Consider the following 24780-nt stretch of genomic DNA (forward strand, 5'->3'; position numbering starts at 1 on the left):
GCCTTACAGTGGGAAATAGCACTAATAAAAAGGCTCGGGAAGATAAGAGGTAACACCTGAGAAGCAGATCTGAGCTTCTCTCCGTAAAACTGAAAGAAGGGCCAAAGCAAGATTGCTGTTATTAGAGAGCATTTTTTCTCTTGCTGCTCTTGTGCAGAGCTACTGCCTTGTGTTTCTGCTGAGAAGAAAACCTGATTGTTTTTCCAATCAAACATATTTAATGGTGATATAAATAGCAAATCTAAAAAGGGATAAAGCTGGCAAAATTAAAAACCTCACGCCATAGTACTTCTTTAAAAAAAGAAGAAAAAACATCTGAGTAGCACTTTTCTCTTGCATTGCTGCCCCTTTTCTGTAGTTGTATGGGCCATAAATGAGATTGATCTTTCACTGGCATAAAAAAAAAGGGGGGGGGGGGGGGGCAGCAGTTCTGGGGAAGTAAGGAACTGGCTGGAGAAAATAAGGCTTCTAGCTAAACTATTCAAGAGAATGTGAAAAAATGAAAAAATCCTAACATAGAAAGACTGTTGTTTATCCCCAAAGGGGTGTGAGCAAATGAAGCTAGAATACAGATAAGATTTTGAGGAGTTGTTTGCGTCTGGCAACTGCAGGGGCAGTTCAAGTGTACAGCAATGATTTCGCAAAGTCCCTTTGAAATTCTAGCCTACCATAAGGCTTTCATTCTGTGCTTCCCAGAGTTATTAGGTTTATCCCTAGCTCCTGGTTGTTATAACTGTACTTTTTCCTTACGTTCGTCTTAGTCTGATCTGCTTCAAGGTGTATCTGGCTTGCTGGGTGTCAGGAGGCAAAACCCCAACCCCTCTGCTCTAGCCATGCTGTTCCAAAGGCAAACAAAGAAGAACCTTTCTGCTTGTTGCCTGAGAGACTGCTGAGATATGCAGGCCCATAACTTGAACCTGAGGCTAAACTGAAAACCTGTGAAAAATCAATGGCCTATGTAAGATGCTTGTGGGGAGCACAGGACAAAGAAAGTAGGCAAGGAAATGAACTTAGACAACAGTTTCAACTCTGTGGGAAAGCTGAAACAAAACAAAAAATCCCAAATAAAGAAGTTTCTAGAAAGTTATTGTTATCATCCCTCCTGTGCCCTAACACTTCATAAGAGCAAATATTTGGTGGAGCCCTAACACATGAAGCCTCTCTGGCATTCTTGAATTCACTAAAGTGTTTCCTGTGAAGGTATTGTCTTAGCAACATGCTGAATGTTGTTTCATTGCTCATTCCTGTTTTTCCACCACCAGTTCTTGGTATGACTGTTACACAGTCATGAGTGGTCCAGATCCACCTTGCAGTCGTCCTGGAGGAGCTGTAACAGGGCTGTAAATTGGGTCTTCTCATTACTGAACGCACTTCAGGGAAGACATGTCTACCGCCCCAGCCACCTTCTCATGATGTCTCGGCTGATCTGGCTGGAAAAGAACAGGCTTGCCCAGAGCTGAGACACGTGGAGAATGGCTGGCTCTCCCCTCAGCTTGGGCACTGATGACACGGGCACTGGGGCCGCAGGGGAACGGATGGCAGGGATGTAACTGAGTGTCCCCCTCACCTCCAGGCCAGGTGAGGGGCCATGGCACAAGATGGCGGCCACCTCACCTCAGCCCAGAAGGGCGAAGCAGCTGCGCAACATGGCAGCCACCTCCCCCTCAGGCTACACCTGAGGGCCCCCACAAAACCCTCCTGACCCTGCGGGCGCTCTCCTGCCGCCATGAGGACACGCTCAAGCGCACACCCTCCCTCAGAAACCACCTCAAGCCTCAAATTGGCCGGCAGCAGCCCGCATCCCCCCTCCCCTAGCTGTGAGGGGCACAACCCCCGCGGGCCAGCGCTGCGCCTGCGCCCGGCCCCTTCCCCTCAGCGGGCGGGCCGGCGGCGCAGCGCCGCCCCCGCCGCGGGAGGCTGCCGGCCGCCATGGAGGTGAGGGCGGCGGGGACGCGGCCGGGCGCTGCCCGCAGCGCGGACCGGCTGAGGGGAGGAAGGTGCGGGAGGGGAAGGCTGAGGGACGAGCGGTCCCTGCCCGCCAGAGCCGGCGCGGTTCTCCGGTTCTCCTCCCCGCTGTGCGTCCCGCTTGTGGCACGGAGCGTGAGGAGGGGGAGATGCAGAGAGCCCCGCGGGGTGCCAGCCGCGGAGCCCGGCCGGGGATGGCAGGAGGGCGGTGGGGTGCCCGCCGCTCCCCGCGAGCCTCGGGGGTCCGGGCCCTTTCTCTCTCCGGGAGTCGCTTGGGAGCGGGCTGTTGCTCGGAGATGCTCCTTCCCCAGGGCTTAAACTGCTGTGTTCCCTGCGTAGGGCTTCTTCTAACAAAGTGTGGCAGGGCTGTGAGCTCCTCCGATGGCTGCTCTCTGCCAAGGATGTCTCTGGAGGGAGAACGGATAAAGGCAAATAAGCTGTTCTTAGATAGGGATGATCACAAGGAGTCCTCTAGTTCTTGTCTTTTTCCTCTGTCTTACAATGCCGAGAACTGTGAGCCCCTAGGAACACTAAAAACCTCATTTTAACCTGTGTTTTACCTCCGTTGTATCTGTTGTTCTCACTGGGGTGACCTTGTGAAGCAGTTAGAGTGGTCACCGGGCAGTAATACGGCCCCCGTGGCAACTCTGCTGCTGGCTTCAGCGCTGTGCGTGATAGCCAAAAGTTAGCTCGTTCCCCTGACGGTGTTGGCACTTGTTTGCAAAGTGTCAGGTTTGTTTAAAGATAAACCACCAATTGGGGTGTTTTTTTTCCCTTCTTTTATGAGCTCACTGCATATAAAAAATCGTTGGTTTTTTTTTTTTCCCCATACAGAGTAATGCTCCACGGTTTGCTTGGAAGGTCTGGCATATGCTCGGGTAACTTCGAAGGTATACAGTTTGGCTTCTTTTCCAAACAAAGCCGCTCTCCATGCCTTCCAGATGCTGGATGGAAGCAAGACAAAATACGCCAGTGGAGCTGAACCTCTTCCACTGCGGTCCCAAAGGTAATTTTTTATGCTATTGGCAGCCTTCTGTTTAAAGTGGATTTGGGTGCCTTGGACACTCGAGTCTCTTGAAGTTGGGTATTGTCAACCGTAATGTTATTTCATGATATGAATGCTGCAGAATTATTCTTTAATGCTTTCAAAGATTTTATTTAGTTATGTGAGGAATTTCCTTCCACCTTCTGGTACCTTTCCTGGTAGGAAGATGTTAAAACAGACTAAAAATAATTAATTTGTGATATCCAGTGTGAAAATTCAGTGAGTTCGACGACTATTAATTTTAGGTGAAAGTAGAGCGGAGCCTACTCTTGTTTCAGACTTTAAAAACACTTTTTAGTTAATTATCCTCTCCAGAAAAGGCTGCTTGATAGTAGGGGAGTGAGTATTTTGCGTAGTCTTTTTTCTAGTGCGAAAAGTCCTTATCTGATCAGTTGTGAGGTGTTGAGTAATAGCAGGAAATGCTTGCCTTGCGTTTGTACAAAATGGAAAGCTGTCTTCTAAGAAGTTACTCTCTTTGGCTTACGCTTGAAAACTAGCAAGGGAGCTGAGTGGGGTTAGAGGAGCTAATTGGTGATGCAGAGAGAGTCCTCTGAGAGTTCTTGATGCCATCAGACGTGGAAGAGGGTAAGCAGCTTACTGTTTCGTAAGTGGCCCTCAGAACTTACTTGCCCTATATATCTCCTTAATTTAAAACTGCTCTAGGGGTTAGAGAAGCTTTGAGTAGTTCAGTCAAAGTACTATTACAAGGACTTTTCTCATTTAGAATATGTATGATCTGGAGTTTAAAATAATTTTGCAGCTAAATTTCTTCTGCACTGTGATAGAAGCTGTTAAATATGAATTGTCTGTCAGCCGTCAGTAGCATTAACTATCTTGTTTGGCTGTGCTGCTCTATGTGGAAGGAAGGAAGATGGTCTTTAGTGCTCTAACCAGTGTGTATGTCATGTTGTCCCAGGCAAAGCTTACCATTTATGTTTACTCGTTAGTCTGATGAAATATTATGACCTATTATATCCTTTTATCCACGCGGCTGCCTCAGAGGCAGGTTGTTCTAGAACAAGCAGCAGAAAAGATTACAGTGCATTTTAAAGCCAACTTAAGATTGATTTGCTGTCCTCCCCTATTAACTCATTGCAGGGTCAGCCTTATATCCCCGTGTATCTGTCCAGTGGGATAATATGTTTTTTCTGTTACTCTGACCGACAGCTAATGCTTTTAAAGAAATGCACGTGTCTCTATTGTAGACAGAGACAGATCTCATCAGAAGACCTCTTTTCTACAGAATGAGTACTAAAATGTGCTATTTTCTCCCCACAGGAGGGGGAAAGGAATGCTCTCTGTTCCATTAAGGTTCTCCTTCCTCCCCCAGTAATGGTGAAATAATAAATTAGGGTAGAAGGAAACTATATGAAGTAACATTGTGCTATCCTGCAAAGTGAGATCCACCCATTGCTGGAGGGTTTCGCTCAGAACCTCGGAAACCCCATGCGTAGTTGGCAAGGGAAGTGCTTAACTGAGAGCACGAAGTGTTAGGCTCTGCAACTTGCATGCGCAGAAGATAAGGTGACTCTGGTCTTCCGAAAGCGAGACAGAAAGGAATCACAAAGAGAAGGATGGAAGCAGAGAAAAAGATTGCTGTAACCTTCAGACTGAAGGATTTTAGAAGGGTAGTGTGAGCTGTAACTGCGTGTAGGTGGTACAGTAATGCCTGCAGTAAGGCAAAACTTAGAAGTTTTCTCAGATTTGCTCTTTCATGAAATCAGATCACTCAGGCTTCCTGTGGACTTCAGGGTGTTCGTTTTAAAATGTTAATGCTCCTGTATGTTATTGAGAAGGCGTTGGGATGTTTTTAAGTTCCTCCTTTGTCATGGAGAATTCAGATTGATGACTTAAATTACATTAAAAGTTTTCGAGTGGGTGACACAAGAAGCTAACTTTGATAGCTAAGAATGAACTATGGCAAACTACTATAGAGATGAATGACCTGTAGGAATGCTTACTACTGAGAGTTTGAAATGAATATTCTTTCTTAATGCACGAATATTAACGAATATTAAAATAACCTGCCTCTTGATTTGACACAGGGCTGTCCTAAAGAATTGGGCATCCTTCCTCTTCAAACTGTACCTCTTGACCTGTAATGTTACAAGCACCATTAATCACTATGTAATCACTTCATAAAGGTGTCTTTGAATTTTTTTTCTGAGCTTCCTGCAGCTGGCCAGGTCTTGGCAGGATCAGCACCTGCTGAGTCAGACGTGCTTCATTATGAGCCACGTCTAGAGGAATCAGTGTTGCAGGGGAAGGGAATGTCCAAGAATGACGTGAGGAACTGAATTGGCAGGAAAATGTAACTGAAGTCTGTTTCCATTCAGTTTCTTTGCCCAAAATGCTGGATGCTTGAAACTTTAAGGCGGGTTAACTTTTTTTTAAAGAGTTTTGAGTACACACTTTCACATTTGAAGTCTGAGAGTGACAGGTGTGTCATGCTTGTGGAATCAAGGAACTTACTCATGGCTGTTTTATTGAATCTGTCAGTAACTGGTTGAACGTGTAAACATTGACTTTGAAAAGGAGTGTTTATTAACAAAGGAGCTGGGTGCTGTTCAGAAGGTGCAGACTTGTCTGTTATTCAGTTAGTCAACGTAATATTTTCAAATCTCAATTGGAGAAGCTTCATCAGGGACCTCAGTGGGCTTTTATTTGGCCTGAATAAAAAGTCTTTGTAGTATCGGTGGGATCATAATATTTTTGTAACTGCGTCTGCTTTAGGTACCATCTCAGTGGTCTGAAAGCATCTTGAGCCAGCACATCAACTTTGAATTTTTCTTTGTTGAATTCAGGGCTTCGGCCATCCTCTGTGAATCCGCAGAAGACCGCCAATTCTTTCCTTCAGATGGCGTTACTTGAAAATCGCTGTCCTGCTTGCCACTTTCTATGAGTGAAGTCAGTACTAGTGGTATCTGTTCTCAGCATCTTGCACAGCTGAATGTCGTCTTACTTGTGTATCTGATCTATTGGAGATCTATCTATCTATTTGGCTGCTTTCACAAGACAAATTTTAAGATAGGTGTTAACTTGGTTACCACAGGGACTATTACAGCTGTAGCTGTGGTGCTGGGTCTTGAGAGACTGTTGATGTAGGTTAGGAGTGTGATCCTTCTTGTCCATTAAGAGTAATTCTGTATTTTATTCCTAAAGCTGTTATAGTTCTCCGAAGTTATAACAGCAAGAACTAATAAACACCACAAATCCCTCTGCTGTTTTTGCAAGACTAACAAGGGGGTCTATTCTTCAGCCGAAATTGTCTGGAGCACTGGAAATAATGCTGTTTTGCATTCTGTACGTATGGCTTATAAATTTTTTAATGCGGGGGTGTGCACTTGCTGTGTTCCCATGTAGCCCAGCACAATAGGTTCTTGCAATCTCTTGAGACTCTGGGCACTACCCTAACGTATATAACAATATTTCTGTGATTTTTGAATGTGTGACTGTGTTCCTTTTCAGCTACAGAACAGCCCGGCTCAAGCAAGACCCAGTTCTGAAGCAGGTGGTAGTGCTTGGACTCTCTGCTTAAGCTGCTTCCTCTCTTTGAATTCAAACGCACAAACAAGGTATCTGCTTCTTAATAGAACAAGGCATCCGCATTGTGTTCTTCAAATGCTTCCTGCACATGCGTATGCTTGGTTTTAAAATACACCCTTCCTTCCTTTGGGAAAGCAGATTAGAATGAGAGAGGAGTTACTTTTGGACAGTGGATTTTGGCATGTTTGTGTATGGAGTTTTCGGAAGCAAGATGAAAGGTAATGGATGCAGTGAAACTTGTGATTTCTTTTTTGTTGTTCTTCACTTGTCATCATTTGTGAGTCTTCCTTACGATAAGTGCTTTTGTTCATCCTTTTGAACATAGCTGTAGATGCCACAATTGCGAAAGGAAAAGGCTGTAACTATCGCCTTCCCACACAAGGCTCTGAATAATGCGTATGTTAAATATTACCTCAACACTGAATGATGATGATAACAACATGCAGGACTTCAACAAGGTTGCAGTTAAGACAAACTTACTCTTTTTTTCTTTTCCTCGCAGTATGGATTTTGCTGGGTTGTGTTATCCTGTGAGCAGTAATCCTGACCTGTCTGGAAGAGAAGGACAGATCGGAATTTGAACTGTTGCCTATTTCTTCAGCTTTTGTCAGGCTGTCAGTTGGACTGTAGTCTCTTAGAGAGCAGTTTGACTCTCTTATGGTTGAGAGGGATGTGAGAAGTGTTCTTTATCAAAGGTTCGACTAGTCCGCTCTAAACGCCAAATGCTGTTCCACTCTCACCTCCCAGCACTCAGCCAGAATAGATTACAAGGTGGGTGGACAGGTTGGTTTGTTGGAAGCAGGGGTTCAACGCTTCGGGCCACGTTGTGAAATGACCTTTAAATGACAGAGTGAAGTGTTCCTCTCCGACCTGATGTATCTGTGGGCTGTTCCCCTCCAGAGCAGTTCGTCCAGTCTGAGCTTTCTGTCTGGCAGGGTGAGTTTCCTGAGAGCACCAAGTGTCCTTGTCACAAGAGGTAGTCATGCAGCATGCAAAGCACCCGAGCGGTGCTTGGATGGCTGAGGCACGCTGTCTTCCAGTGTCATCAGAAACTCTGTGGTATACGGTCACAGAAACACGTTGCTCTGAAAGCTTGAAGGACTCCTAAAGCGTTTGCCCGATTTAAAAGGAATTTTTTTGTCATTCCAGTCGTTAAGCTTAGGACTAGTACCTTACAACAAACTGAATAATGAGAAGCTACGATATCTTTAAAGGAAAAGCTGTTTTGACAGAGAAGTAAACTACACAATGATGTGAAATAGCAGAACGGAAGGGTAAAAAAAAAATCTAATTAGCAAACATTTCATGCATGTCTGATAGCAAATTTGGTCTAGACTATAGGTTAAAAACATCAGCTTTTCAGTAATTTGGTTTCTGTAAAGATGACTATTGAACTTCCTGGTTTCAAGGAAGCGGTTCGCTGTAATTTAGGAATTGAGTCAGACTAAAGGGAATTGAAATAATGCAGTGAGCTATTAAACACCAATGTAAATACCATAGCCAACTGGCAGGGTACAGGAGATGGTCGTGTAGAAAGATGTCAGTTTTGCTAAGGGGCAGGATTTGTCTCTTGGTTTTTTCCTTGTTTCTAGTTTCCTTTAAAAGTTCTGAATCAATTTAACATTTGAAATGCAATAGAACCTCTCTAGGTATGACTTAATGACCAGACCCTTGACGAGTCAATAAAATGACTTGTTTAACACTTTCTGGAGATCGAGCACCTCCTTCAAGAAGACCAGCTCTTAACTCTGAGCAGCTTCATGTGTGTGGTTTTGATCCCAGCTCAGAATAATTTCTAATACAGGATGAATTGAAGTCAGCGAGAGCTGGGACTTGCTGTCAAAGGCTAGCTTTAACTTTATGTTAAAAGTAAAGCTGTATAAACATCAGTTTGAGTTAAAAACCTGTTTCTTCAGAAGTAGGTAAAATGTATGCCTGTATATTTCTTATTGTGTTTCAGGACTTGCATTTGTCTTCCTTTGTGATGATCTCTTAGTGCGTTCTGCTTAAGACTTGAAAATTAGGATTTACTGTTGTCTTGAATAGATGATTGTGGCTTTGAGTGATGCATTTTCAAGTGTCTCAGTAAGAGAGAGGGCTTTCAAAATAGCACGTCTGTTTGAGACAGCGTATAAGTTCTAAGTGACTTTCATAAGAGCTATTACTGACAGATATTGACAAGAAAAGCCCTTTTTCTTTGCTTTGTTGTATTTCATGTATTGGTAGATTGTTGTGTAATATTTTCTGCCTCAGAATTTCTGTGTTGTAAGAGTACCTTGGAAACAGTGAAAGGTAGAAAAACAGTTACGAAGTTAAAGAAAAAAAAATATTCAAAAAGGCTCTCTGTTAAAGGAGAATTGCCACAAAAATTGTTGTTTTTAGGGCTTGCTCTGGTGTCATTGCCAGTGTTTTCATAATTATACTACTTCTGGGGATTTAGTTTTTTCTGTAATACAAGATCTTTATTAGTGAATTTAGAAATCCCACTGGCTATATAACATTTTAGCAGTGCTTCGCTACTGCCATAAAGAATTTGAGCCATGATTTTCAACTGTTAGCACCAACTTGGCAGGATATTACTGAAGTTATGGAGAAATGCTTGTGTGAGTGCCCTGTGGAATCATTTCTTTTTGGAGATGGGTTAGCTGTATGAAGGAGCCTCTGTCAGCGAAGGTGTATGGCGCTGCTTTTTCTTAGGCCTTCTGTAATTATAAGAGGCTGTTTTTTCTTTTTCTGCCACATTATCTTGCATCAGTGAATTGTTACCTCTGACTAAGCTGTTGTAATATCTGCAGCTGGTAATGCAAGAAAAAGAAAAATCTAGATGCTACAAACACTGCTCATTTTGGAGCATAAGTTATCCGCTGATCTCAGGTTTAGAAAGGGACGTCATGGTCCTATGAGAAATGTGTTGCTGGCCTGTTGTCAGCGTGAACTGACCTAGATTGCTCCTCTGACCTGGTAAGTCCTGCGGTTGCTTTGTTTTGCTGGTTTGTTTGAGATGTAATTAAACAAAACCCTTCCCGTTCCCCACCTTCCTTCTGTTTGGGAGCTCACTTTTTTTTTTTTTAAGCTGACTTGAAAAGGTCTGTAGAACAGTAGCACAGCTGAACGCCTGGCACCCTTAGGAGGGCTGAACATCCTGTCTTCAGCCTTCCAACCTGGGCTGTTCAACAATTCAGGGCATGCGTTATGTTAAGGGCAGCTCTTGGTGGTTGTTGGTGAGGTTGTTCCTGTGCTTTGCTTTAGTGTGCTGTGAGAGGAAAATTCACAACAGATTCATAATTATTTTCCTTCTGTGCTTACATTTTTTTTTATCAAGCCTACCAAAAGCTGATAATCAGCACCCAAATTGTCTTTTTAGCTTTCCTCTGTTGTTTTGGGGGAGAGATGTCAGCCTGTGACGAAGAAGCAGGGAGACTGTTGGATAGCTTAAGGACATAAATGCGTGAGTGTGTGTTCATTTTTCTCCTGAAGTAATCAATTGTGTGTTAAAGGCGCCTTTATGTTCTGACACACAGAGATGGTCAGCAGTCAGCCTCTTCCCATAGCTGATGGTGGGAAAAGAAAAAAGAAAAAAAGAACCCGAGCCACAGATCATGTCCCTGGGAAATTTGAAGGTTGGTGGCAATTTCTGAGCTTTTAATTATAACGGTCCATCTTCTCTCTGTTGTTCACAATTTTAATAGCTAAACGTTACTTTTTGGCGAACATTATAAGTCAACATTTCTGTATTTCTTTATCTGCAATGTTTTAGTCTTTGGTCACTTTTTTTTTCTGGTAGGTGTGAAATCTATGCATCCAATTCATGCTTGATTTTTTTAATAGGAACACTGTTTTGACTGACTAGATGTGAGCACAAATACTGACGTTGTCAGTAGAATACAGTTCAGTGAGACAAAACTTGGTCAGTACAAAACTTCTTAGTGGGTAGGTAGCATTTTAAGGTAGATAGCAAATCACGATTGTAGCTGTCCTCTGGAGTTAAGCCTTAAAATTTTAATTATACTCAAAACACTGTATCTGCAAGTAAATCTTGTGTGGTAGGCATTTTCTGATCAAGGAGGGAAATGCCTTCTGCGTGAACAAAATCAGTTCTGAGTTTTAAATGAAGACAGGGAAGGTGGATGCGATCCTAGCAGTCGGTGAGATAAAATGTTGCCTGTACGAACAAACTTGTAATTTTGCTGCTGGGATGAGGTAAATCTGCTTTAAATTTGCTTGGAACTTGAGGAGGGGAAAAAAAGTGAAAAATGAAGCATACTTAAGTCTGGCACATCTACTTTCATACTGCATAAATCTATTTTCTGTCTTCATTGCCAAGGGAATTTTCTCAGTTGCTGTCATGTGACGGATGCTCATCAGATAAATAGCTCATCTTGATGTTATTCACTGAAATGCTTTGGCTAATGTGTCCTGTCTGCTGGATTTCTTTGACAGATTTGTACAAGCTGACTGCTGAGCTTCTTGGTGAGGGAGCATATGCAAAAGTTCAGGGTGCTGTCAGCCTCCAAACTGGGAAAGAATATGCAGTAAAAGTAAGTACAGATTAAAAGCAGCGTCACTTCTTCCTGTAACATGTTTTTTTCATTCCTAGTATCTCAGTGAAAACCTGTAATAGAGTGTGTAATAGCAAAAGCTTTTAGAAAATTCTTGATGCTTGAAATGAGCCTGCTTTATAACCATTGATAGATCTGTCATTCTGAGTCTTGTGCCTCTGGAGTAAACTGGAATATCTGCTGCAGATAAAAGTCCCAGACAGTAAATGATGGTGTAACGGTTTGATCTCGGGGCTTGCTTTTCTATCCTGTTCTGATTTGATTGTAGTCCTACCTGTTTTTATCTCGTCTTATGTCAGAAGAGGCAGAGTCATTATCTAGGATGGCCTACCAAGTAATGCAGACTTTTGAGAATGATGCTGTCTGAACAGCAAATATTTTTTATGTAAAACTGTATTTTATTTTTTGATAAGGGTGAATTTTCTGTAATGCTATTATATTGGTTGTTAGGGCTCATTTACAGATTTGTGATTGTCATGAGTCTCCCCATTTAATTAAAAGCACAAGTAGTAATAGAAAAACTTTATGCTTGATTCTTCTGCAAAAAACATAGTCACAAAATTTTAATCTTCTTTGAAAACCTCGTCCTGAAGATGCTATAACTTTGTTTGTGAAATTGTTGAAGTCTATAGTCTGAAATAAACAGCTACTTTTTGAGTTAGGCAGGTTCAGATACTGGAGAGATCTGGCTGTAAAAATGATAAATCGATCCCAAATAGGGGTGGTGGGAGTATTTGCAGTAATGTCATGAGCTTTCAGTTCACGTAGCAGTCTTTCAGTCTCAGCCTCTGCGGAAAGCCCTTGTCCTTGCCCTCTTTCATTCTGAGGAGTGTGTGAAGGCAGGTGACTTCTGATGGCAGTGCAGAAGGGCTTTGAGGTTCCGTGTATATCCGCTTTAATACATTAGGTCCTGCTGCTGGATCTCTGTGAAATTTGCAGCATGAACCAATGTCTCTTTCTGCAGCAAATTTACTATTTTTTAGTTAAATGCCTATAACGATGAATGTCGTCTTTTTCACTGTTCAGTGTCTGTTATGACTCAAATCTATTTTTGCTAGAACTTAAAAGGATATCCTTTTCTGCACTTCAGAGTTAAAAATGATGCAAGAAAAAGCTTCTGGTAACTGCTCAGTTACTGTGGTAACATGTGGATTTAGTTCCTTTCTTCTCTTCCTGTTCTCATTTCTCCTGGGCTTTGAATGCTTTCCAAAACACTGCTGACACTGTCAGTAGATGACAGAGGAGAAGTTCAACAGACAGACAAATGTGGAGTATCTCTCTCTGGTGGACGTAGATGAGATTCAGGTTCTAGATCAGTTATCCAATTCTAGACCCACGTGTGCAGTTGCTGCAGTAATTTTTCAAATACGAGCTCTGTCTCTTTCCACAGATCATTGAAAAAAATGCTGGCCACAGTAGGAGTCGGGTTTTTCGTGAAATAGAAACACTGTACCAGTGCCAGGGTAACAAGTAAGTATAGAGTTTCCTGTTTATTTAAAGTATCTTGAGGTTTTTATTTATTTATTTTTAATTTAAACCTCTTTCTATGCGATCTGGTTAGGAACTTTGCAGTAGTCTCCTTAAAACCAGTTGAAATTTAGACTTGACCTGCTCAAAATGAGAATTTCCTCTTACCTGGGAAGTTTAGGGAAAAGTCTACAAATTAAGTCATATAACTTGATCAACGTCCATGTCAGTGTAGTCTGACTGTGCTTCAATGATGTATGGCTTTTGTCCAAATAAGGAATTAACACTTTGGTGCTTCCCCTGTGATTTCACCATTGGCAAAAGCCAATCTGGTTAAAGCTGCTGTTGAATGCAACAGTCTTGCCCTTCCTTTCTTAATGTGTGTTTTTTCCCCCTCTTTGTGTCAGTCCTTCTGCTTTTGCACAGGAACTCTTAGATGAGCTAAAAGCTAATTTAGTTTTCATTTGGATGAGTGTGCTGACTTCACGCAGCCAGAGGATAAAGCAAATTTAAAGCTGCCACTCAAGTCCGAAAAGGAGGGAGAGCCTGTGCCGCCAGTGGCAGCATGCTCTGTGACCAGTTTAAGCCAATTCTGAAACTACTCCTTTAGATGTCTTTGTTCTGTAATTGTTAGAATACATACTGCAGCTGTTATCTGTAGTACAGTTGTGTAGCTCACATTAAACTTTTATTTTTTATTGTGATGCTTAAAGGTAATCTAAAAACAAGCTTGTTCACCCAAGTCATGGGTTTAAGTTGTGCTATAGAAAAAGCAGATTAATATTCGTCCTGTGCGCGGTTAAGAGCATAAGGTCATCCAGTGCATAACTGATTTTAAAACTGCAGTTCTCATGAGCACATGCATAATTCAGATTTTGTATTTTCTGTAAGTTTTGAAGAAATCTAACTTCAAGGTTGGACGTTCTGAAGGCAACCTGGGGTATATGTGTTGCACTGCAAAGACTATGCTAGCGAAACAGAAGTTAGTCTGAAAATGGCAAGTTGTGAACCAAACTTAATGTCATGCTGACAGATGCCTGTCTCCTCCAATCCCTGTGTGTTCTGCCTTGTGATTTCCAGAGAGAAAGAATGCCAATTTAATTATTTTTTTGCTCTTGCCTTCAGCACAAACGCACTATTCCAAATGACTGAATACAGCCTATTATCATCAGTTATCTTCCCCTCAATAGAGCAGTAGCAGAAGTCATTCACAATCCTGTCTGATGAAAATTTTGGTGCTTGGCCTGTTTACACTGCTTAAATTTCAGTGTGAATTGGAAATGTGATTTTAATGCTACAGGCAACCAAAGCAACTTGTGTAATTAATACTTTTATTTTTGGCTACTTCTGGCACTTCCTGATTATCCATAGTGAAACCCTTCATTGCTCTCTTTATGCTGTGCTTCATTCTTGTATTTTTTTTTAAAGGAACATCTTGGAATTAATAGAATTTTTTGAAGATGATGCAAGATACTACCTTGTCTTTGAGAAGCTGCGAGGAGGTACTGTACAGTAACTGTGCCTTTGCTCATTGAGTCATGTTGTCCTGTTTGTGTCAGTGTTTTAAAGGAAAATGAAGAGCTTGCTGTAAATGGTTGACAATTTAACACAAAGAAGCATCAGAGTATGTACAAAGCTTAAATTATGGCCATTCTTTAGAGATACCTGTGTTTGCAAAAAAAGAAAATAGCATATGGATGGTTGTGGTTGTGCTGTTGCAATCCCTTATAACTAAGTGATGGAAAAACCAGCTCTACTAAAGCAGAGCTGTGCTCAGTGTACCTTCAGGCAAGGTACCTTTTTGACAGCAAAAGTGTTAAAATTTAGCTTAGTATACTGAACTTGCACAATTTAGTAGTGTTCCTCTTTTTTTCTCTGAAGTGGATTTTGGGAGATGCTGGATGACACTTCAGTTTCTGAGGAATGCTGAAGAGGTGGTAACAACCATGGCAGGAGTGCCCTACTGTTGTTTCTGTTTGTAGGATTTTTCTGTGAGTGCTGAGTATAAGGTCTGTATAATATGTTTTCATTGATATAATTCTTACCTGAGGGAGTCTGGAACATCAGCTGTATTCAGAAGGTTTATTGTGAAGTAAACCTGCTTAGTGAAATGAGCACGTCAGGTGGCTCAGACCTGTTTTCTGCAAAATCTGTGGGCACATTCAAGAACTGTTACTACTTCCTAAGGCTGTAAAGAACAACTATACCAGGAAAATCCTTCGAACTCTGTGCCCTTACGAAATCTCTGTTAAGCTCAAAAGTGGTGTCATCAGCAAGGGAAGCCTTGTGTCTTTGAGATCTGATAATCCGATCCAGATTGGCCTTCCTCCGGGCATCTAAAACACTATTTCAAAGCACATCTGAAGAGTTTTTTCGTCCATCCTTTGTTCTGTCTGTCTCTGCCAGCAAACATCTTTCCTTTTTCCTGTCTGATTCCTCACTGTGGAGGAGTGGCGGCAGCACTGATGGCATAAGGATAAGACATCTCACAACAGAGTATGGCAGGTTTCCTTCCACATCTAGAATTTAAGATTAAAAATGAAATCACCTGAGATATAAAATGTTTACTGTATTCAGAGCTAATCACGAATGTCAGTTACCTCTTGAAATTTTCTGCCTGATTGCTGTCATAAACGTAGCTCTCTGGGTAAGAAAATGGAAGACAGTAGTGAGGCTATTTAATGTGGTTGGATCTCTGTGGATTACGTGTAGGTAGATCTTAAAGACTTTTTTTTAATGTTTTGAGAAGATTGATGGAATTCACTTAAAGGCAGGTTTTTATCCTTATATTTATTCTTTCTTAAAGAGATACCAATGGTGCTCTGACCAAGTTACCAATCTTTCAGTATGCTCATAGCTGAGTTCTTTTCAGATGTCACACCCCTGGGCAAGTTTTGCCTGAAGTTACTGTGTGAGCCTTACCTTGATGTCAGTGGAAATTGGATATTTAAAGGTAGAATGTCTATTCATTTTGATGGTGTTGAGACAAAAAGTAACTTTTCTAAATGGTTTCTCTCTGGCCCTGTTCATACTGAGGTTGGTTTTCCTTCTACTGCAGACCAGTAATGGCAGTTGTATTTTACCCCTCTATTCACAGTATTTTCTCAGCTCAAGCAGCATTTGTACTAAGGTTCTCTCTTCCACCTGTTACTCTTGCAGGCTCCATCCTGGCCCATATCCAAAAGCGGAAGCACTTCAACGAACGAGAAGCTAGCAAAGTAGTGCGAGATATTGCCTCAGCTCTAGATTTTCTTCATACAAAAGGTAAGAGAAGGCCGTCTCCATTTTCACTAGTGGATATTGTGCATTTAGGATATGAAACTCGTTTTATCTGTAAGTGGCCAGCTTTAACTTAGCTAGCATTTCTGTTTCCAGCCATGTCAGATGACTTATGACTTATAATGTTTTCCTCTATGTTTTCATAATGTGTTAAGATGGTATAGCCTTTTGAAGAATAAAAGTTAAATGAGCAACCAGGGAGAATTACCATTAGGGTTGAACTCTTTGCTTGTTCATGTTACCTAAGTCACATATAAAGATTACTCAAAAGGGAGCTGATTTTCTTTTTAATCTCCTCCTCTTTCAGATCTACAGGGATGCTTTTCTGTGTTTACCCTGAGTTTCTGCTGGTTACAAGTCCTCTGTATTAGCTTTTGGTCTCCACATTTGGGTCCCTACTGTTGAGTGAGGGACCTACAAGTGAACCATAGTCCTTGTTTGGAGGTGTTCTCATTTCATTAGGGATATGCTCAGATTCAAAAGTAGTTGTGTTTGTGAAGAGTTCTTTTGCTTTAAAATGTTTTCCTCCTGGTTTTTCTACTTTGGAGTACTCTTGTTTCATTTCAAAATGTCTGTGTGCATTGTGGTCATCTTAGGGTATGTGTTCAAGTGGGATGTGGTAGATATATGTCCAGATATCTGGTGCTGCATAGATTAAGCAGATTTACTTAATGTTTGCTTTCATTTCATTACAGTGACTACCTCTGAATAAAATGACGTATAATTGAAGGCTATGTTTATTGTTTATTTTGATAAACTCTGTTCATTTTGCCATTTTTATTAGACAGGTTTTACAGGTCGTCAGCAGGTCTGCTTGCTGTCTAAATTGTTGAATACTGGCTTCAGTTCAATAAAATATTTAGTTGTAGGCTTTACTTTAAAGTCACAGGACTGCTCGCATGCTTGAGGAATTGGAATCACAGTATTTATACTTTGATAGGTTGAACCTGTCAAAAAGAGAGGCGTAGTAATGCATAAGGAATAAAGTGGTAGAACTGAGGAATATGGATCTTGTCGCATGTTATGACTATGATAGCAGAAGTTAATTTCAATGTGGGGAAAAAACTTCATTTAGATTAGGAATTTTGGTAATCTCTGTAGCCTGGAGTTTTAAACCTGTAGAAAATGTAGTCTTTGAACACCCATGTTTAGAAGATTTTGACTTTGAGTTATAGGGTGAATAAGAAACAGGAAACTTAGGTCGGACGTGTGGAGAAACGGATATTCAGTGCTTTAGTGCTATAAGAGGCGGCGTAACAACTGAAAGTCTAGGAATGCTGTTCAAGCATGCTTAACATCTACTCAGCTAGTATCTTCTTGCACTTCTCTCAGAGCATTTGGTTTTGATTCCCCATTCCCCCAAACAAAAGGGGTGTGATTCATTAAAATGGCTTTAGAGCAGCAATATACTTTCTTTCTTGCCAGTTGCTGTGAATTGCTACAGTGGGGATGTCTTGCAGAATCAGCTGCTGCAACATGCCCTTTCATTTTATTGTTCTCTTTATGGTTCTTCCGTGTCACATTAAAATAATTAGTAAGTAGCATACAGAACACTAAAGTAAACAGGAAATTAAAGCAGTTTTATTGCACAGCTTAGCAGTGAAGTGCTACAGCTAGATGCTTTAAAAAAAATAATAAAAATTTGAATGAGGACAACTCATTCTTTTGCTAGTAGTAGTTTAAAACTCAGCTGGATGATAATACTGCCTTACACCCACTTGGGGTATGTGTGCTTTATTGCTAATAATCCACTGGAGGAGTGTTTAAAGGCAGTTGTTTTCTTTTCTCAGCTCTGTGTGTGACCGCAAAATAAAACCTTATATAATCAGACATTTGAATTCAAACTCTAATACAAAAAAGCGCTGTTAGATTTCATATTGCAAGCCAAGCTAACTGCTGGGAGTTCTTCAGCCTTGCTGTAAATGTCAGCATGGGCCATCCTGATGGATGTTTGTCGTGTTTCCCCTCTTCCATGCACAAACAATGTGAACTGCATCATTATGAAAGCTGATTCCTTTGATCAGTTCTATGCTATGATACTAATGTTGTATTTTAAGTCATGTCTTGTGGTTCATGCTGAAGAAGATTGGAACCTTAACTAGAAATTGGTGGGATACCTTGCTACAATACTTACCTCATGCTATAGTGTAGTAGCAACTGTGCTTGGAGTAGCAGGTTTTTTAAGCAAGACTAGAGTGCAGTTAACAGTCAAATTGCTCGTTTGATTTTATTTTTGCTGCTCATTTTCTTCTGCCTTCCGATCTTGTTTGATTGTATTAAGTGGAGAACTTCCAGCAATGTGTGTTTAGGCAATTGAAGAACCGCTTTGACCACAAAGAACCACCATCGCCTGTGAATTGTGCAGATGAATACTTTGTGTTTCCCAGCTGGGTCTGCCTTTTGTGGTAGCCATTGAATGAATTAAGGAGCCCATTGGTTGTTCTCCTTTAGCCTTTTCTTCTGCATCTCACACCAAAACCTTTAGTTTTATTTTTGCCTCAGAAATCGATATGTAGCTGCACGTGGCTGTTAAAGGGGTTATATTTTCATCTGGGAGCTCAGTGTTTTCTTCTGGGAAGTGCTTCTCAGGTTCTGTCTGTACTGGTAGGAGGTCAGTAAGTTATCAAATGATCCCTCTGGAAGGAAGGACCTTCCTGTAGAAGGTACAGAAATCTCTTGACTAAATTATGCACACAAGAAAACATTCCTACAGGTCAAGTCATCTTAATAAGCTATTTTTAATTAGCATAGATATACTTTTAGGGTAAGCCAAAATGTTCCAGTGTTACCAGGTTCTTATTTGCTTGATTGACACTTAGGTACTTTTAAGGGTGATAAAGGCATAGCAGGATGCAATGGTTACTTTTTACAAATAAGCATTGCAATTCAGTTATTTGCTCTATCATTACAGGGTGTGTGTGTGTGTGTAAACTCAGGCCTAGAATATTTTCCGCACCACTTTCTAATACAGAGAAGTAATGAGAAGTAACACAGGAGAGTGTTTTCTGTAACAAACATTTGTGCTCTTGTTTAGGTATTGCTCACAGGGATCTGAAGCCTGAAAACATCCTGTGCGAATCTCCAGAAAAGGTGCTATTCTGGTCTTCTAACTTTCTGAAGTCTATTTTTTTAACTTAGTTTCCAAATTCAGTGCTTGCATTCTGTCTGTTCTCTTCTTGAAGACTTCCGAATCAATTAGTGAATCTCAACTAAATTTAACACAAATAAGCCTGATAGATGCTGAGTTCTTCTGTGAGCTGTAAAAATGCGAGCATCTGGCTAGATGGTAAAAAGCCAGCTGTTTTCAGAGCGGGCATGGCAATTACAGCTTAGCATCATCTGTACTGAGGCAGTACCCAGATGGACAAGCAACATCTGCATTCCTGTTGGTCACGTTATGTATAGTTCCCAAACTGCTCCAGTGTGGAGCCAACCAAGTAGAAAAACAAGGTAACAGGGTTAGATGGTGGGATGTGGGAGCAGCTGGGGCAGATGAGGTAAATGCAAGGGGTAGAATATACCTGTAAGAGAGTGGGTTTCACTAGTCCTGCTGCTGCAGAACATCTTGCCTTCTATCCTAAGTTTTTCCATGTGGTGCTGTGTTCACACATACTGCATTAATCCTAGTCTTCTGAATCTTTTAATGTTTTAGGTATCACCAGTAAAAATATGTGACTTTGATCTTGGTAGTGGAGTGAAGCTGAATAGTGCATGTACTCCAATCACTACTCCAGAATTAACAACGCCGGTAAGAGACCTATTTTGGCTTCGTGCTTCTCCCATTCCCCCATAAAACAATTTTTGCATCTCCAGAGGAGAGCTTGCAAAAGCGTTACTACGTCTACACCGAGTGGTGTGGATAGTTCATTTAAAACAGGCATATGTAAAGAAAGGAGAATGATTAAAAAAAAAAGAAACAAAACCACCACCACTGACAACAACAAAAACCACCTTTGAGTTTTGTCTTGATTCAACCCTCCCTTTGAAAATTTGCTTGAATTTGGCTTTCTAGTGTGGATCGGCAGAATACATGGCACCCGAAGTGGTTGAAGTCTTCACGGAGGAGGCCACGTTCTATGACAAGCGGTGTGATCTTTGGAGCCTGGGAGTGATTCTGTACATCATGCTCAGTGGTTACCCGCCTTTTGTGGGCAACTGTGGCACGGACTGTGGCTGGGACAGAGGAGAAGTCTGCAGAGTTTGCCAGGTGACTGCATGTACTGGGCACGCTTGAGGGAGTGCACTTTGCCTCATGAATGTAGGGTGTAAGACTAGCCGTAATGCCAGCACTGAAGGGTTGTGTGTGTAACGGAACCAGATACGTGGGGAGATAAGCCATTGCTGAGAATTAATGCCAGTATGGCTTTAAACTAAAGGAGGGGAGATGTAGATTAGAGGTTAGGAGGAAATTCTTCACTCACAGGGTGGTGAGGCACTGGAGCAGGTTGCCCAGAGGTGGACGTTGAGCTCCAGGAGAGTCTCCATCCAGGGCCTGAGTGTATTCTTTCTTAAAACTGAGTACATTGACTTCGCTGTTTCTGTGGGGGGAGAGAGTTGTCAGCAGTCAGTGTATCACGGTCATCTGAGGATGTGCTGAGTCACTGTGGAGCTGCCTTTCACTCTCCATTGGCTCAGTAAGGAGACTGCATGGTTTCAGCTATCACCCACCACGTTAGGTGGATACATTTGAGTAAGAAGAAGGCCACCCGAGAAGACATCTGGTTGCATTCTAGTTGCCATTTAAATTAATTTTTCTCTTTTCCCAGAACAAGCTTTTTGAGAGCATTCAGGAAGGCAAGTATGAATTTCCTGACAAGGACTGGTCACATATATCCTCCGAGGCCAAAGATCTCATCTCAAAGTTGTTGGTTCGTGATGCCAAAGAGCGACTTAGTGCTGCTCAAGTTCTGCAACATTCATGGGTTCAAGGAGTACGTATTCCCAGTTACCATTTTTAAGGGTTATTTTCTTCATGAGTCGTAAACAAGCTGCTCCCTCCCTCTAAACATTTAGTAAAGATATTGCATGCTTTAATGCTCATATTTTGATTAAATTATTTCCAGTGGCTTTATTCTTCCTGAAGCTCTGTGTGGTAAATATTTGGATGACTCTGTCAAGCTTTAAGTATTTTTTTTAATTATCGCTTTATGTGTTTTAAATGGCTGTCTTGTGGATACCAGGCACTGCAGCGCACACATTATGATGTTACTTTTTAATACAGTAATGCAGAACACTACTAGATGTGGTTTTAAAAGAACATCAGTATCACCTTTTGCTTTAGTTCCCAGTTCAGGAAAGAACAGATATATCCTGTGGAGAGCTTCCCAAGCTTCAGTGTTATACCTGCAAACGGTGGAATCTTCTTGTGAGGGGAAAGATGGCTTAGGAATATGTCAACAGTGATTTGTAAACCCAGAGCAAAGTAGTTAATATGCAGTATCCATTAGTTGTAAATCTGGGGGAGTCGCATGATTTTTAATCATTAGAAGCTTGGTTCCCAGCTACTAACACATAACCAACTTTTCTTAACTGCTTCTTCTAGGAAGCTCCTGAAAGGGGATTACCTACCCCTCAAGTTCTTCAAAGGTAATCTTTTTTTCTTAATATCTATTGATGTCTATAAGCCTGGTCAAGAATTGTTACTGAATGAATGGGGAGAGATAGGAGGTGACAAATCAGGGATAAGATCCCTGGTTAATGGTGCTACTTCATAAATGTGGCAGCACTCATTTTGTTAAGAGCATCAGAAATATTAAAGCTGTGATTTTTCTTTATAATCTGATCTTGCTTGTTTGTGGGAAAGGCATTTCCTGTGGAGCATGGCTAATCTTAGACTGGAAATAATGATGGTTTTGGCAGTTTGCTGCCCAGGAGGGGGAAAGAGGCATAAAGGCATGTGTTATCCAAAGAGTCTACATTTTGATGGGTGAATAATCATCATATGTGCAGACTCGCATCTGACTTCCATTGAAGTTGGTGGTAATCACAGTAGCAATTTAACTGTGAGCAGGGCAAGATTCATTTAAAGCGGATGGCAGAGTTTGTATGCCAGAGGGTCTGAGTCACACATCTGTTTCTATTACCACGTCTGCTGCTGGTGATTCCAGGTTCTTCATGCCCTCAGAAATGCGTTTCCTGAAGCCAGGTGTGCAATTTTAGTGGGACTGCAGTTCTCTGAAGAAAGACAACATTGCCCCGCATGCTTGTCCTTTTTTAACGTGTAGAAACTGAAGCACGGTGTCTCAGGTGGCTACCTGGCTTTACAGGGGGAGTCCTTGGCAGACTGAGGACTAGAGCTGTAGCTGGTTGCAAAGTCTGTGTGTTTTTTGTTATGTATTGCTGGCTGTCACAACAAGGAGAGATGCAAGCATTAACTGGTCATTTTGCCTGCTCTGTCAGTATTTTGATAAGAGAAAGAAAACTGCCTGGAAATGCATGTTCTTCTCTGAGGGTAACCAGCTCAAGTGACTCTTTGCATGTGTTGTAACTGCTTTCTCCTTTTCCCTCGAAAGGAACAGCAGCACAAAAGACCTGACGCTTTTTGCTGCTGAGGCTATAGCCCTTAACCGCCAGTTGTCTCAACACGAGAACGAGCTCAGCGCAGAGCAGGAGAGCGTTGCCCATGCTGTGTGCTCCATGAAGCTTTCTCCTCCATCCAAATCCCGCCTCGCCAAGCGCAGAGCACTGACGCACGCCACCAAAAACAGTGACTTTCAGCCAGTTCCCCATAAAGCCTTTTAAACTTCCTTCCTGTTATGGATTGGCAAGATCAGCCTGTTTTCTTACGTGGATTTTCGGTACTGGTAAAAGCATCTCTGCTTCTGGCTCTGATTAGAAGCTTGCTCTTGTGATGTGCTTTGTGACTTTAAGGGGATAGCTTTTTATGGGAGTGTTTTTGCCTGTCAGATTTGGTGCATTAAGATAATTTAACTGATCTTTTTAAGCTAGAGAAGATGGGTTTGCTGCTGTATTATCTGAGGTGATAAATCACAAACCTTTCATATTTTCTTCTTAGAAGAACACACTTTAAATTTCAAACTTGAAAACATTGGGAGGAGAAATACTTTCTTGCTTTGCCTGGCAGAGCATAAAGTTTACATATCTATGGCTGCACTCTTTGCTGGCAGATCTTGCAAGGTGCTGCTGTTAGTGTCAGCAGCAGGGACTGTTTTCAACCAACAGTGCCCTACTCTCTATCTGTAGACTCAGGAAATGAAGGTGACTGGATGGATCTCTGTCTCCATACCTTCAGTGGGCTTAAATTTTATGTGGATGATACTGCAAAGGTGCGTGGGTCTCTTGGGCTTGCACAGATAAGGAGGAATTTGTTGCTTTTTTATCCTATTGGTAGTTTGTATCAGCATATGGGACAAATGTTGGGGGTATTTTATTCTTTTTCTGATGTCTTGTTCTTAACTACAGTGTACTTCATATCATCCCAGTTCTTTTTGTCCAGTGCCCCCTTCTCTTACAGTTATACTCTCAAGTCTGATAACTGAAGTATAACAGACAAGTTCATATTTAATGTCTGTGTTTTTTCTGTGTTAATGCTATCCTCAGTTATACCTTCCTTTCTGGAAACTCATATTCCTTCAAATCCTTTTGTATGTGTTACCTGGAGTTAATGTGAATGGACAAGCTTGAGTGAACTTTGGTGTGTGAATAATTTAGGATTATCAAATGCAAAGGTACGTTTGTGCAAAAACAGTGCTGTAGCTGTGGCATTCTGCCTCCTGTAGTCACCTCAGGCTGGGTGGCTGGATTTCAGGTTCCAGCTTCAGTACTGTGATGCACCGGGGTCGGGAGTAATTTGGATGGGTACTGGCTGAAAAGCTGAGGATTTTGAGTGACCAAGGTGAGGTGTCCATTGAGAAGGACGTGGCTGTGGAGCACTTTCAGAAGCATAAGCTGTGATAATTGGGCTAGATGCCTGACATGATGCACCTTAACCTTGCCAGCCATTGCTGAAAACATTTGCTGGGGCATCGTGCGTGGCGTGGAGAGGGGTAGGAGGAGGGCCCCCAGTGCCAGCACAAAACACTCACAAGGTGAATGAGAAGGAGTGAAGTGGCTGATCCGACACGTGCTTGGAAATAGAGAAGTCAAGGCTGAATGTCTTTGCATGGGCTGTTCAGAGCAGTTTTACATTATATTTTATCAGTGTGCGTACAAGCTATTTTTATACAACATGCTGTATTTTGTGACTAATATTAAAGTTGTTCTTATTTAAAAGATTTTATACATTGTGCCAGTGGATGGATTATGAAATGTATTTTGCTTTGTTTTTATTAAAATATTTTAAGTTATGGATTTAACAACTTTGATGGTTTTTGTGTGTTTTTTGCTCTTGATTTATTGATGATACAAAATTAGGAATTACTTGCTTAATTCTCTGCATTGCTGGGTTTAAGACACATTCTGAAGATCAAGTATACTTTTCACTTCTGTGACTCTTGTTTTCTTCGTCTCTGGAGCTCTTGTGATCTCAGCTTTGTTTGGCTGTGATCCTTCTGACCTTCATAAGAGATCAGATAACTGAGGGCCAGTGAGCTTAGGAACTCCTCTGCCCAGTTACATTTTGTGTTCTTCCCTTTTGATTTGTGTAAGCAAAAATACTGAAGTTTGTCCAGGAGTGGTGGTGCGATGCAAAATACTCTTGTATGGAGCCCTGAAGCCCATCAGGCTCCTGAACCTGAAGCACGAGCGTTAGCATGGAGCTGTGAAGTGGGGACATTAACTGTGCTGAAGGTCTGGTAATAACTTGGTAAGTGGTCCTTTGTGGGCTCTGCTCTGCACCTGGTGCTACTCACTGCTGGTAGAGGTAGCCCCAGAGAGAGTGAGTTGGTTCAAAAACTGAAGCTGCTGTGCTTGGGTGACCTGTTATGAGCCCTTGTTCCCCTTTCTAAAACCCATCATGGA

The 24780-nt window shown here is 41.7% G+C and overlaps 1 protein-coding gene across 8 annotated transcripts; it reads left to right on the forward strand.

Moving 5' to 3' along the window:
* The first annotated feature begins 449 nt into the window (after window positions 1-449).
* On the forward strand, window positions 450-24176 carry MKNK1 (MAPK interacting serine/threonine kinase 1). Of its 8 annotated transcripts, none has more exons than XM_080602729.1 (15): window positions 1883-1935; window positions 2800-2971; window positions 6479-6585; window positions 6695-6774; window positions 10078-10176; window positions 10997-11094; window positions 12506-12585; window positions 14011-14084; window positions 15742-15846; window positions 18896-18951; window positions 19514-19609; window positions 19874-20068; window positions 20628-20792; window positions 21404-21447; window positions 22374-24176. In XM_080602729.1, the coding sequence occupies exons 4-15, from the start codon at window positions 6738-6740 to the stop codon at window positions 22600-22602; spliced, it is 1278 nt and encodes a 425-aa protein (XP_080458855.1). In that variant the 5' UTR covers window positions 1883-1935; window positions 2800-2971; window positions 6479-6585; window positions 6695-6737; the 3' UTR covers window positions 22603-24176. The 8 variants fall into 8 exon arrangements, with proteins under 8 accessions (XP_080458852.1, XP_080458857.1, XP_080458855.1 ...); XM_080602730.1 differs by lacking the exon at window positions 1883-1935 and adding an exon at window positions 6173-6313 and having other exon boundaries at window positions 2838-2971; XM_080602731.1 differs by lacking the exon at window positions 6695-6774 and having other exon boundaries at window positions 1874-1935.
* The last annotated feature ends 604 nt before the right edge of the window (window positions 24177-24780 follow it).

This window comes from Anser brachyrhynchus (assembly GCF_964034855.1).
Source record: "Anser brachyrhynchus genome assembly, chromosome: 8".
In the NCBI taxonomy this organism is placed as follows: domain Eukaryota; kingdom Metazoa; phylum Chordata; class Aves; order Anseriformes; family Anatidae; genus Anser; species Anser brachyrhynchus.